General features: G+C 38.7%; 1 protein-coding gene across 1 annotated transcript in view; it reads right to left on the bottom strand.

The window, feature by feature from the left end:
- The window catches only part of LOC126203522 (LIM domain kinase 1), a 170,525-nt gene that overhangs the window by 131,328 nt on the left and 23,952 nt on the right, over positions 1 to 15,245 (bottom strand). Inside the window, exon 3 of the mRNA XM_049937846.1 lies at positions 7,643 to 7,757. Coding sequence (XP_049793803.1) covers positions 7,643 to 7,757 — 115 coding nt within the window. The remainder of the gene's footprint in view (positions 1 to 7,642; positions 7,758 to 15,245) is intronic.

Below are 15,245 nucleotides of genomic sequence, written 5' to 3'. Positions count from 1 at the left end.
ATGCTGAAGATTAGATGGGTAGATCACATAACTAATGAGGAGGTACTGAATAGGATTGGGGAGAAGAGGAGTTTGTGGCACAACTTGACCAGAAGAAGGGATCGGTTGGTAGGACATGTTCTGAGGCATCAAGGGATCACCAATTTAGTATTGGAGGGCAGCGTGGAGGGTAAAAATCGTAGGGGGAGACCAAGAGATGCACACACTAAGCAGATTCAGAAGGATGTAGGTTGCAGTAGGTACTGGGAGATGAAGAAGCTTGCACAGGATAGAGTAGCATGGAGAGCTGCATCAAACCAGTCTCAGGACTGAAGACCACAACAACAACAACAACAACAACAACAACATGCAGAACCACTTCTTTCTTGAACATAAATAATATTATCCTTGCAAAATACATACATGTCCTTTACTGTGAGAATTTGGTCTGTGGTTGGTCTTTGTAGGCTGGCTTTACTTACTTCACAGTTTGTTGTACCTCCCACTCCATCACATGCATTTTTACCGTGGCAAGATGTAAGAAAGTGCCATTCAGCCTCCAACCCAAGTCTACTTTGTGGTTTCACAGATTTGAAAAATTGTTTTTGTTTTATACTGACTACCACTTCCATAAGAAAGTTATATCATCTTCTCAACCTTGGGAAAATTCTTTTATGTAATTTATTACATACTTTTGAAACACATGTACAGTCAAAGTGTTGTGCTCCAAGTAGTTGCTTGGAGTGCAAATTGAAGAACTGCAAACTTCATCTTTCTCATTTTTAAAGTAGAGAATAAATGGATGCACTATTGCCTGGTCATTGACCCAGTGGTACCCTTGTATTGCATCCTGAATCACAAATTTAAAATTTTCTGCAAAATCAGCCAGCACTATGCATTCAGTTTCATGGAGTTATGCTTTTTTGTCCTTCAAAAACTTACTTTGGATTTTAGAAACGTAGTGGTGACTTGAGTTTTTGTAAGTTATCAATTAAAGATTCCAAGTACTCTTCCCGAGATTTAACCACTGTTGTTATTTCTGCCCTGTCAGTTGTGAACAACTGTTGTGAAGGTAATACTGTCTGTAATTTCCTCATCATATTCATGAAACAATTCAATAACAGTTTCCTTACCAGGGCATTTATTGCACAAACTCATCATGCAGTCATAACTGTTAGTGTCACAAATCTAGTAACTCTTTGTAGTTAAGATCACCTAGTTTTGCACCCACAATCATCAGTTTGACATCTTGATAATATAGACAAACACATACAAAGTGTGTCCCTGAGGATCCAGGAAAAATTCACCATATAGGGCAGAAGTCACAAAATGTTGACCTTCCAACTCTGCATTCAAGATGAGAATTTTTGAAAGCTACATAAAGTTCATTTAAATTTGACAGCACTAGTTATTCCTGCTTTGTTACTTCAACTACAGTGATAACTCTTTTGCTATCTTTGCAACCTGGGCACATTCTACTGTTTTCAATCATCTTCAAAAAACTGCTGGATCTTTTTAATTGTTTCTTCACTTATACCTACTCCTTTCTTCTTTCCTAAAACTAGAAGAAAGCCTTGCTCTTTCAATGATTTTCAGGTTACTTTTAATCACATGATGAGAAACGTTGAATTCATGAAGTATTTTTTCTCTTGACCACGAGTCAGGGAGCAAACTTAAAATTTTAACTTTTTCCTCTTTAGATGTCACTGAACATTTAATTTTTAATTTCTCGATTAAGCTCAAATATTCAGTGTCAGATGATGCTGGTGGTAGATTTTCTTCTTCTTTAGAAATAATGTCGGTATCTGTATTATTAAAGCATGATTCCAAGTCTTTTAATTTTAGAATGAGATTTTCACTCTGCAGCGGAGTTTTCGATATAACGTTTTTTTAAGCTGTCATCAGTGGACATGAGTGAAAAGCGGAAGAACATTCCTCTGGAAGAGGTGGTTTCTGTTATTAAAAACAGTGGAGGCATCTCCTGGTGTGAGTCGCGTGTAGCTAGTGAAGCAATTTGAACTGGCCCCCTCAACACTATTATGAAAAACAGGTAGTCGATAATGGGAGGGTTTGAGAATTGTGGAAATTCGAAATGTGTGCGTCTGTCGACTTACGACAAAATGGAGGAAGTTTTATTAATTTGGTTTCAGCAAGCACTTGCTGCAAACATTCCTACAAATGGAACTATTCTGAAGGAGAAGGAGCTTCAAATATCACTGCAGTTAGGAATGGAAAATTTTAAGGCGTCCAATTGATGGATTGATAAATTTCGACAGTGTCATGGTTTTGTATACAAAGCGGAATGTGGAGAAAGTAAAAGTGTGGACGAACCAACTGTAGCTCAGTGGATGCAGACACTCCCTAATCTTGATACATGGCTACAAACTGCGTGACATTTGTAATGCTGACGAAACTGGCATGTTTTTCAATTTAATGCTGGATAAGACATTTACTTTTTGTGGGGAAAATTGCCATGGCAATAAGAAGAGCAAGGAACGTATTACCGTTTTGTTGTGTACAAATGTCGATGGCAGTGGAAAACAAACTTTTGGTTATCAGGAAGCCAAAAAATCCAAGGTGCTTCAAAAACATTTCCACGTTTCCGTGCAAATATACAAACAATGCCAAGGCATGGATGATGAGTGATATATTTTTACGCTTTCTCAGAGAATTTGATGCCAAAATGGAGAGTGCTGCAAGAAAAGCGCTGCTGTTTGTGGCTAGATGTGCGGCACATCCACCAGACAAATCCTTTCTGAGAAATGTGAAAGTAATTTTCCTGCCACCCAACTGCACCATCCATCTGCAACCTTTGGACATGGGACTAATAAACACCCGTAAGGTTAAATATAGGACACCCCTTGTAAAAAAAGGACTTGAATTTGATGGACCAAAGAAAACCAGGAAGCCAGCAGACATCGCAACTGAAGCTGAATATTTCACGGGCAATGAATTTAATTATGTTCTCGTGGAGGGAAGTCAGTGCTGAAACTATTAAAAACTGTTTCACAAAAGCAGGATTCTGTGAGAATGAGAGCTCCCGTGGAAGATGTTGCAAGTGATTTGCAAGAATTTCAGGAATTAATAGGCAGTGATTCTGTCACTTTTGAGGACTTTGAGGCTGTGAATGACAATGTGGCAACCACAGGAGTACAAAGTATTGAGGAGCTGACTGCAGAGAGAAGCTTTGAGAATAATAGCAGTAGTGAAAGTGACAGTGACAGTGACAAGGAAGATGACCCTGTGCCCTCATATACTAAGGCAGCTGAAGCCTTTGAAACATTCAGGAGATATATGATGGCCCATAGACTTGAGGACAGAACAGTAGTTCAACTTGCTCATTTGGAGCAAGAAATGATTGCCATAGCGTCTAGGAGAAATAGAAAACAAACATGCTTGCTTGAATATTTTAAAAACTCCTAGGTATGTGATTTTCAGATTGCACAGGTTCCAAGAGTTTTGTGCAGATTTAAGTTACATTTCATAATTTAATTATTACAGTAATTTTTTGCAACTAATTCTTTTTTAATTTGTACCATTTACTGTGTTTTTATGAAATATGTTCAGTATACCATAAACAAAATTTGGCTCATATTCTATAATTGGGTCAACTGAAGAACGGGATACCACCTGTCAGCTTTGGACAATGATGTCATATCTTAAGAATCTGTTATAACTATTTACAGTACAAACTGATCCATTTACTTTCACCCATCCACCTACTGGGCCCCATGTTTTAATTACAAAAAAATAATAATTTGATACATTGATCATTTGCAATGAATATCATATTACAGTGTTCTGAAAATTTAAAATGTGATCTATGGCACCATTTGTCAAAGCTGATTAGTGGTATCCCGATCTTCAGTAATGCCCTATAATAATTATTTGGAAGCCTTCCTCTTTATAGTGTTTTCCTCTATACAGTGTTCAGAATTTGTGGTCCCTTGAAAAGAGTTATATAGAGGTTTCACTGTAATGTTGTTAAGTGCTCAGTTAGCTCAACTGCAATGAACAACAAGATTATTACAAACATTTTGCCATCTATGTACAAGATAAAATTAAAATCTGATGAAGCAAGTTTGCCTACTTATACATATATTCAATTCGTGGTTGCAATCTTCCAAGTAGGCAGAATACATATAAGACCATTCAAGTCTGTGTGTGTTATTGCCAACAACACGTATTTACTGTGTAAAGCTGCACAGGAGCTCTGCTGTTTTTGACTTCCAATGGAGCATATTAACACGTATACAGCATAAACGCCAAGACTGAGAAACAGATGTACACCAATACACCACATCAGTAGTTTTTCTCTATAATGAGAGTAGTCTTTTTGTCCAACCCCATCTGCCCATGGCATTATATGAAATAGTATGAATGTAGGATCTCTCAGTCTTATATAGGAGCCCATTCAGTTGTGTGTTTACCTACTTCACAGTATAATTAGTCCAAGAGTGGTTATGGTGCTACCCACAAAACCTATATTTGTACATTTACAGGGTGTATACGTGGACAAGGAAAAGAAATTCCCGGATTTTTCCTGGATCTTGCGGTTAAAAATACATTTTCTCCCAGGTGAAAATACACTTTTTCCGTGTTAAGTGACAGTATACTTTCCCTCGGGATTGTAGAACTTATCCTTTGAAGGGATATGGTTTTATACAGCAGCGCAGAATTTCCCGGCACTTTAGAAAACGAAAATCGGGGGAAAAAAGCGCGTTTTGGAAAGATATTTGATGTGCACCAACATGTACGCTGCATATTTTCGTATTATGAAAGTATAAATTCGAATTCCACCAACAGAAAACGTTAATGGTTTAAATTAATGTACATAGTGTTGTTACAAGAAAAGAAAAGCTTTTGCATATAATATTTGTCTCTAAGATTAATAAGCTACAAGAGAAGCTAAGCTTTCACATATAATGTTGATCTGTTTAGCGCATGTTACACTTTAAGATACATCACACAAATACACCAGTAAAATTTTTGATACCGATATAAATCTGATCTTCTGGGCTTGAAATTCCTCTAAATGGCTTGTCATCGAAGAGTTGATTTTTGAAAGACAGCAAACGCTCTGTGATTTAAGAAATTCATTGTACACTCTCGCACATAGTTCATCTTGCGTAAAAGGAAATTTGAAAATAACGCTTTTCGGACAACAAATGGCAATATTTTCCCCGAGACCTGTTACAAATAGATTCATTTCAGCAGTTGCCACATAGCACCAGATAAGAGGCGTCACCGCGCTTGCGCAGCTACGGTGACGTAGGAAGCCCGCAAGTTCGTATGTGTAAAACATTAAAAGATCTTACATTATGCCATAAAAGAAACACGACATCAGAGGATACTCCAAGAGCGTCGGAATTTCATGAACCATAATAAAATGCATAGTTCGCCTTACAGTGCAGATTCGTTTGTCCAGATTCCCAATAAGGTAGACTTCGACTTGATATGAAGCTTTCAATGTGTTTTTCGGGACGTAAATTTTCTTGGAGTACCAGTACTGTATTACCTCATGTTTGGTTCTTTATTAGGGCACAATGCCATACATGCTAGAAGATGAAAACGTGCACTTGAAACGCAGCGAACAGATGAAATTAGCCAATAGTGTGCAATTAAACACTTCATTTCAAATAAATTGACTGTCTCAGCAGGAAAGCTTAATAAAAAAGCCAAATTTCTTTAGCAAAGCTACAAAAATAACTTTATTGTTCTGCAAGGCGATTAATGCTTGACTGTCAGAAAGGTGGAAATAAAATCAAATCTGAAACTAGTAACATATTTTAGCCTTCCGTAATTATATGAATGTATTTTAATTCACTTGATAGCTCCCAGCCACAGAAATCCGTCTTGTTTTCATTTGACGTGAGAGCAGTAAATAAAGAGGAAACACAAAAATCACTAAATGTAAACACGGGTCACGAAGTACCAATACGAATACCTATTTGCCCCACTACAAGCAAAAAGCTTTACATTAGGAAATAGTGTCACATTTCATTTATACGATCCAATTTCTCATGCACGAGACCAAAAAGTTTGTGTGATGTCCCCGTTTCTTCTCCTTCCTCGTTCTAACAAACAGTTTTATCAACACTAATTCTGTAACTATTTCTACCACTGTCAAAACTCATTTTCCGGTTAACTTTACTAACCCTGCCACAACCACCACTTTAGTTATCCAGCGATTATTCTATGCTTAGGTGTTATTACGTGTTCGTACAATGGGTTTTCCGCGCTACTCCAGAATGGAACTTAGGTGGCTACTAGCCAGGGACTACAATTGGCCCTGTCTAGTGTAGCGATCTGGCCAAAAATTGTGTCAAAATTTCACTTTCTTGGATACACAAAGAAGATAATACGTAATCTTTCTTACCTGTTATTCCTGTTAGTCGTTTATTTTCACTCTGGTAATCTGAATCTATGGATTTCGCTAGTAATTTTAACAATGCTGAACATTCGCAAACCGAATCGACCAAAGAAACAAGTAGCAATTGGCATTCACCGGTTCGGCTTTATTCCACTCAGCTCATGTAGCCCCGTCCCGTTTTGTCGTCAGGAAAGTTTATTTCTAGATGTGACGAGGATTCCCCTGGCAGAGACATCACGTACACTTTGCATGCATTCAAAAATCAACTTATAATTCATTCAGAAATCAGCATGTGTTCGAAAACCAGCAGGGGAGCGTTTCAAAATCACATGAATAATCGATAGTCCGACATGCGCTGGATGCTAGGTGCTTAGTGAAACAAAGTTTTTTCCTCAAGAATATGAATTTGCCCCCTTACCCGAAATTGCCGCCCGGTTCAGATACCCCGGTTTGCCGCCACCCCCCACTAGAACTGGGCGTGCTGCACACGTGTGAATCTGGCAGCTTGTGCGCGCCCATAAAATTTTTCCGGGTACCATGTGGCTGGTTGCTCCTACTGCTGCTTACATAGCCAACAGCCGCACTTCTGTAGCCAGAAGACGGAGATGGTATTACTCATACGCGACTCAACTGCGCGTGTGCATGAGCCCACTTGTTACTGATTAAATGAGTTTCATGTAAACAGTTATGACGTCACGCTCATCAGAGGCAATTTGTTGTTATGAAGCATTGCATAGTCTTCCGAAAGCCTTTGACACATTTTGCTGTTCACAGACGCTTGTAAGAGCACTGCGTTATTGTATATGGCCCATTTCCTTTGCAATTTTAGTTTTATTTTCGTTTTTTCTCTCGTTCATGTTTTAATGCTGCAGTATAATTCTGCAGTAGCGGGATACAGTAATATCCTTTGTTACAGTATCCGTTCGTACCAGTCAAAATTACAAAAATTTAACTGAAAACTGAAACAACGAAAAATTCCCGGAATTCTAAAAAATTCGCGGGTTTTTCCCGGTTTTCTCCCAGATCTCCCGGTTGTCCCAGGTCGTATACACCCTGATTTAGATCGTATCCCATTTTGACATGGACACAACTAAAAATACACCTTCATTAAGTCTAACTTAAAATTTGATGTTTAAGTCTGCAGTTTCTTTTGATAGAGGATATAAAGTACAGTGTGCCTGACATTTTATTTATCTAAAGTCTCTAGTGAAAAAACAGGCACAATTGGTACATTGAGTGAATTTCATAGTTAAAATATAGCTAACTGCACTTCTTATATCACTCACTCACCTGTCCACAATCCTGACATGACTCCACATATTTTGCATAGTAGTCATCCTTGCAAAATAGCAGCCCATCTTTCTCAAAATACCAACTGGAGAGTGCTGCATCACATGCTGAACAGCTGTTGATAAAACGAAAAACAATTCAGCAATACATATTGGATCTGAATCACAGAATTGTATTATGTTGAAGCCAGATGATACTAGAGTGAGATGTTAATTCTCTCTCCCCAAGGGAAGAGGGGAGACTTAAATATTACGCAAAGTGTTATCTGACCTGGGATGGTTATGCAAAAGCCAAGTATAGATACACTGCATCAATGCAGTTGCCTATATGTTACAGTAGTCAGAAAATTCTCCAACACAGTGACAACAGCTAATATTGTCATTTCTATACTTTCATATACACAACAGACTTCAGTTATTCACATCCTTACTATTCCATTCTCTTACATCATTCACATACCTTCCATTGCGTCACCTGGCTACATATCCTACCAACCTGCATTTTACACAGTCAGAATGGTATCTACTGCTACAATTTGTTCACTGATTCATTGTGTGTCTTTCCCTCTATCTTCTAGGAATAGGAATTCCCAAGATATCCATCGTTTACTGAGCAACTCTCATACTTGAAAGGCGAAAATGTCGAAAATACATGTCCCACTTCTATAAATAAACACTAATAATTTGTATATCTGTTTCCTTTTTAGCAATTTGATTCTACAATACTTTAATCTTACCATTGTTTTCAGGTCTACTTTCACACTTCCTCTATTAAATGCTTCCATCAGGTGCAGTGTATCTGCACTAAATGTAAACCATGTAATGTACCAAAGCAGATGGTGATTCAGCTGTGTTCCATCATCATCATCATCATCATCATCATCATCATCATCATCATCATCATCATCATCATCATCTACTACCAGTTTACATACCAGAAAACATTTCAGGTACCTAAGAATAACTTCATTAACATGGAAACTTCTCCACACATCCTCTTTGAATTTTTATTTTTCTTGTACCCTGCTGAAGTGTAACAGAATCTGTAGCACTGATGTTTATATTCTTCAGTATGCTTCCACAGATGGAATCAACATGTTTTTTCTCAATGGATATTGAGATTTATTTGGCTGAAATTGAGGAAAGATCTTTTCCACAATCTATGAATCAAAGACGAAGTAGAAATTCATATCTATTGCTCCATTCTATAATTCTGTACACAGCTTGTAACTGGATCACAGTTCTCCAAACAATTATAAAGGCGGATTTTTCCTTTGTCCGATTGAAATCTATTGCTTTGCTCCCTTTTGTGAAGCTGATAATTCAAGTAAATATCTTACACACTGTAAAGAGGAGCCTAACACGTTTTCTTGTGAAGTAGAGTAACTGCAAAAATTTCTCCAGGTTGTTAGTCCTCCTCCTCCTCCTCCTCCCCCCCCCCCTTTTTTCAGAAATTCGGTAAACAATTTTGAATGTCTTGGCTTTATTACCCACTCCAGTTTTAACCATTTTTATTGTATATCGTTATCTACTAGAGCCTTTCCTTGCTTTGTTCTTAGAATGGCTTAGGACAACTCATCTGGAGTGATTCCTGGCTGTCATCACTGCCATTTTTAACAATCTGTGATCCTACTCCATCTCTTGGACTAAATGAACACATAAGGAAATCTTTGAACACACTTACAATTTTCTTGCAGTTAGCATGCCACCTGTAATTTGGTGTTGATTCAACATTCATGACTGTTTCTTCATTGTCTTTTTGTTTTGACTAGTTTGTCTTATTAACTGTTACCAACTATTGATTGTATGTTCTCATGTGCTCTCAAAGACATTTACAAACAGTTTTGTTTCATGTAGAACAATGAATTAGATTTCCATTACTGCTGCTTGACACTTTCATGTTCTCTTTAATAGTTGCCATGTTTTATTTTAATTTTACTTCCTTTCCTTGTAATAACTGCAACAATTTCCTTCTGTTTGTGAATTTTTTTTTTTTTTTTTTTTACATAATTGCCCCTTTTGCCATTGTCGGCATATACCCCACAAACCAAGACACTCAAAATTTTGTATAGTTCATCTGGTTAAATCTCCTTATTCTGGATAATTCCTGTCATCAAAATTTCTTACTTTCTGCATGGAGAGTGTTTTGGTTGAGGCATCTCTATTTACTCTTCAACTTGAGAGCCTATGAACATTCTATTTCTTAAATTTGTTTAGGACTATAAAATCAAGCACAATTTCTTTACTCTTTAACAGAGTCACTTTCGTATTTAGTTCAATTTGGTCACGGTCAAGTCCATTTCCTGACTTTTATTTTGGTTGAATTTGTGAAGGACAAACATCTTGTTCTTGGCAAGACATCATCTCTGTAACTTCTGGCATCATTCCTTAAGTTTTCCACCAATGAATCATTCTTTAGTTTTTCTATTGCTCTTAAACATAATCTACCTCCTCATAAGAATGTTGGCACATAGGTTTTATGGATTTGTATGAATTTGTTTATTTTTCATGCAATTATTGACATTCTGACATTTCTTCAGCAATTGTAATAGTGTTTTAATTAACATTGTTTTAACTATTTTATTTACAATAAAGTCCACACCTGAATTTCCAATCTGCTCTCTCTATAATAAAACACACAACCGCCTTTTAATTAGACTTTGTCAATGTTTTTCTGCAGCATACCATACTGTATCACATTCTATCATCTTTAAATCATTTACCAACTCCAACAAATTATGTCCAGATTTAAAACTAGTAGAAACAGTTGGGGTAATAAGATACTTGTTATCCATTATTTAACCACATTTCATGTGTGCAAAACTAGCTGCGTCCATCCCATTGACTGAAGCCAAGCCACCTGAGTCCACTATTCCTAATATTTCCCCCCCCCCCTCCCCGAGCTACAAACTTACTACCAGAAGAGCTGGCAGAGCTAGGAAAAAATCTGTGCAATTTGCTCTTTCATCCACATATAAAAGCCAACTCAGGAATTTTCCTTTGTGTGAGACCATGTGTACAGGATCATGTGCCAACATCAAATTCTAGATTCACATATTTTACTGTTCACATCATTTCTGGATATCTTTCACTGATTACATGAGTAGCTGTTTGTATCGTGATATATTGTGAAATTTTGAACATTCGCGAGTAATTGCAGCATTAAACTTAATTGTGCTCTTTCAAAATTTTTGAGAACAGTGGGCCTATCCTCAATCAAAACAATGGTTCTCTAATTTCATTGTGCTTTTACGTGAGAAATAGGTTATTTTGAGAATTTTCAGACACTTTCAAAACTATATTTCCGTAACTTAGCGGTACAAATGTTTTGAAGACGTAATTTATTTCATAGCAGATCAGCGTTTGTGGTTCACAGATCAGGCAAAGTTTACATCACTCCTGAACTTCACAGTATATCAACGTAAATAAACGTGCACTTTTGAGATTTTTCAGAAGCTCCTATTGTCCTTTGCAAAATCTTAGAGCAATCTGTAGCAAATCGGAGTTTGTGATTTATTTACAGTAGCAAATTTTCTAACACATAGTATTAGATCTAGTTCTCAGTTAACGAGGATTAGCCCTGTATATTATCTGCATTTATCATAAATTAACTGTTTTTGAATTTACTAACAACTGTAATCGACATCAAAACATCTTATGAAACTAGTAGTTTCTACCACAGGTTCTTGTGTTGCCTTGATAGAAATCTCATTGTGTGTATCTGCTTCAATTCTCATAGGGAATAAGCAACTTTTAGCTCAACAGATTAAAAGACAATCAACGGGCTTAATTTAAAGTTATTTGTTCACTGCCTTGTAATACACTGAAGCACAAAAAAACTGGTATAGGCATGCATATTCCAGAGATATATAAACAGGCAGAAGACGATGCTGCAGTCGGCAACACCTATATAAGACAACAAATGTATGGTTATCAAGATTTAAGTGAGTTTGAATGTGGTGTTATAGTCGGCACACAAGCGATGGGACACACCACCTCCGAGGTAGCGATGAAGTGGGGATTTTCCCATACGAACATTTCAACACGAGTGTCAGGAATACGGTAAAATATCAAATCTTCAATATCACTGTGGCCGGAAAATGATCCTGCAAGAACGGGACCGACGACAACTGAAAAGAATTGTTCACGCCTCACCTGGGCCTGTCAACACTGACACTGGACTGTTGATGACTGGAAACTTGTTGCCTGGTTGGATGAGTCTCGTTCCACATTGTACTGAGCAGGTGGATGTGTACGGGTATGGAGACAACCTCATGAGCCCATGGACACTGCATGTCAGCAGGGGACTCTTCAAGCTGGTGAAGGCTCTGTAATTGTAGGGGGCGTGTGCAGTTGGAGTGATATGGGACCCCTGATATGTCTAGACAGACTGTGATGGGTGACACATGCATAAGCATCCTGTCTGCTCTCCTGCAGCCATTCATGTCCACTGTGTATTCTGTCGAACTTCGGCAATTCCAGCAGGACAATGCGACAACCCACACTTCCAGAATTGCTAGACTGGCTCCAAGAACACTTTTCCGAGTTTAAACACTTCTGTTGGCCACCGAATTCCCCAGAAATGAACATTATTGCCTTGCAATGTGCTGTTCAGAAGAGATCCCCCCCCGTACTCCTACGAATTTATGGGCAGCCCTGCAGGATTCATGGTATCAATTCCCTTCAGTACTACGTCAGACATTAGTCGAGTCCATGCCACGTCGTGTTGCGACACTTCTGCATGCCCGCGGGGGCCATACACAATATTAGGCAGGTGTACCATTTTCTTTGGCTCTTCAGTGTACATTGGATCTAACGGCAACAAACAGACCTGACCTCTGAGGATATCCACATCGAAACTAGTATCAGTGACCATGACAAAGTTGTGGCAACAGGAATTATCAAAGTACAAATGACAACTGAAACAAGTAGAAAGATATATATGTCCAGTAAACTAGATAAAAAAAATCATTAGTGTCATATCCCAATAAGGAACTTTAAACGTTCAGCACAGGGTAGGAGCATGTAGAAGAACTCTGGCTTAAATTTAAAAGAATAATTGACCGTGCACTGATTAGACATATACCCAGTCCAACAGTTCATAATGGGAGGGGACATCCATGGTATACAGTCACTCCAAAGAAGCTTCTAAAGAAACAGTGATTACTGCATCATAGGTGTAAAACAAAGCATAGTGCTACAGACAGATGCTGAATGATACACATTTAGCTGTGATGCCTTCAATGGCTGCTTTATCAATTGATCTTTCACAGAACCCAAAGAAATGCTACTCATATGTGAAGGCTGTTAGGGGCACCAAAGTTAGTGTCCAGTCCCTAGTGAATGGGACAGGATCTGAAATTGAAGGTAGCAGAGCAAAAACTCATATGATTCACTCCATGTTCATATATTCCTTTGCAAAGGAAAACCCAGGGGAATTGCCCTAATTTAATCCCCATACCACTAAAAAGATGAATGAAATAAGTACAAGTGTTAGTGGTGTTGAGAAACAGCTGAAATCCTTAAAATTGAACAAAGCTCCAGGGACCGATGGAATCCCTGTTACATTTCACACTGAATTTGCAGCTGAGTTACCCCCTCTTCTAACTATAATCTATCATAGATGCCTTAAACAAAAAACAATGGCTAGTTTTTGGAAAAAGGCACAGGTCACCCCCCCCTCCTACAAGAAAGGTAGTAGAAGTGATCCACAAAACTACTGTCCAATATCCTCGACATGAATTTGTTGTACACTCTTGGAACATATTCTGAGCTCAAACATTATGAGGCTTTGGAACAGAATGACCCCCTCAATGCCAACCAGCATGGATACCTGGTTGAAAATGACTTACAAGTTCATGTCATCCTCCATCGGTAATGCTGGAATTCAGTACGGTGTTGGCCCACCCTTAGCCTTGATGACAGCTTCCACTCTCGCAAGCATATGTTGTATCAGGTGCTGGAAGGTTTCTTGGGGAATAGCAGCCCATTCTTCACAGAGTGCTGCACTGAGGAGAGGTAGCGATGTCATTCGGTGAGGCCTGGCACGAAGTCTGTGTTCCAAAACATTTTCAAAGGTGTTCTATAGGATACAGGTCACGACTCTCTGCAGGCCAGTCCATTACAGGGATGTTGTTGTCTTGTAACCACTCCGCTACAGGCCATGCTTTATGAACAGGTGCTCAGTTGTGTTGAAAGATGCAATCGCCATCCCCGAATTGCTCTTCAACGGTGGGAAGCAAGGTGATTAAAACATCAATGTAGGCCTGTGCTGTGATAGTGCCACACAAAACAACAATGGGTGCAAGAACCCTCCATGAAAAAAAAACAACCACACCACAGCACCACCACCTCCAAATTTTACTATTGGCACTAAACAGGCTGGCAGATGACGTTCACCGGGCATTCGCCATACCCACACCCTGCCATCTGATCACCACATTGTGAATCATGATTTGTCATTCCACACAACGTTTCTCCACTGTTCAATCATCCAATTTTTATGCTCCTTACACCAAGTGAGGCATCATTTGGTATTTACCGGTGTGATGTGTGGCTTATGAGCAGCCGCTCGACCACGAAATCCAAGTTTTCTCACATCTCGCCTAACTGTCATATTACTAGTAGTGGATACTTATGCAGATTGGAATTCCTGTGTGATGGTCTGGATAGGTGTCCGCCTATTACACATTATGACCCTCTTCAACTGTCGGCAGTCTATCAGTCAACAGACAAGGTCGGCCTGTACGCTTCTGTGCTGTACATGTCCCTTCACATTTCCACTTCACTATCACATCGCAAACAGTGGACCTAGGGATGTTTAGAAGTATGGAAATCTCGCATATAGACGTATGACACACGTGACACCTAATCACCTGACCACGTTCGAAGTCTGGGAGTTCCACAGAGTGCTTCATTCTGCTCTCTCACAATGTCTAATGATTAATGTCTAATGATTACTGAGGTTGCTGATATGGAGTACCTGGCAGCACAATGCACATAATATGAGAAGCATGTGTTTTTGGGTGTGTCCAGATACTTTTGACCACATAATGTAGAAAAAACTGTGTGCCACGGGGAAGCGTATTGCTGTTTATGTTGTATATTAAAGACCCAGCAGACAATATTAACAGTAAAATCAGGCTCTTCACAGATTATGCAGTTATCTATATTGAAGTACTATCTGAAAGAAGCTGCATAAGTATACAGTAAGATCTTGATAAGTGGTGCTGAGATTGGCAACTTGCTTTTTGGTAGAATACTGGGGAAGCGCAATCAATCTACAAAGGAGATTGCTCACAAAACACTCTTGTGACCAGTTCTACAATATTGCTCAAGTGTGTGGGAGCCATGCCAGATAGGACTAACAGGGGATACCGAACGTAATTAGAAGAGGGCAGCATGAAGGGTCACAGGTTTGTTTAATGCTTGGGAGAGTGTCGCCGAGATATTGAAGGAACTGAACTGGATGACTCTTGAAGAGAGATCGTAACTATAAAAATTAAAAAAATTTCAAGAGCCGGCTTTAAATGATTACTCCAGGAATATACTACAAACCCCTATGTATCACCCACAAAGGGGTCGTGAGGATAAGATCAGAGTAA

Source organism: Schistocerca nitens, chromosome 9 (assembly GCF_023898315.1).
Source record: "Schistocerca nitens isolate TAMUIC-IGC-003100 chromosome 9, iqSchNite1.1, whole genome shotgun sequence".
NCBI lineage: Eukaryota > Metazoa > Arthropoda > Insecta > Orthoptera > Acrididae > Schistocerca > Schistocerca nitens.
This window is presented reverse-complemented; position numbering and strand designations above follow the sequence as displayed.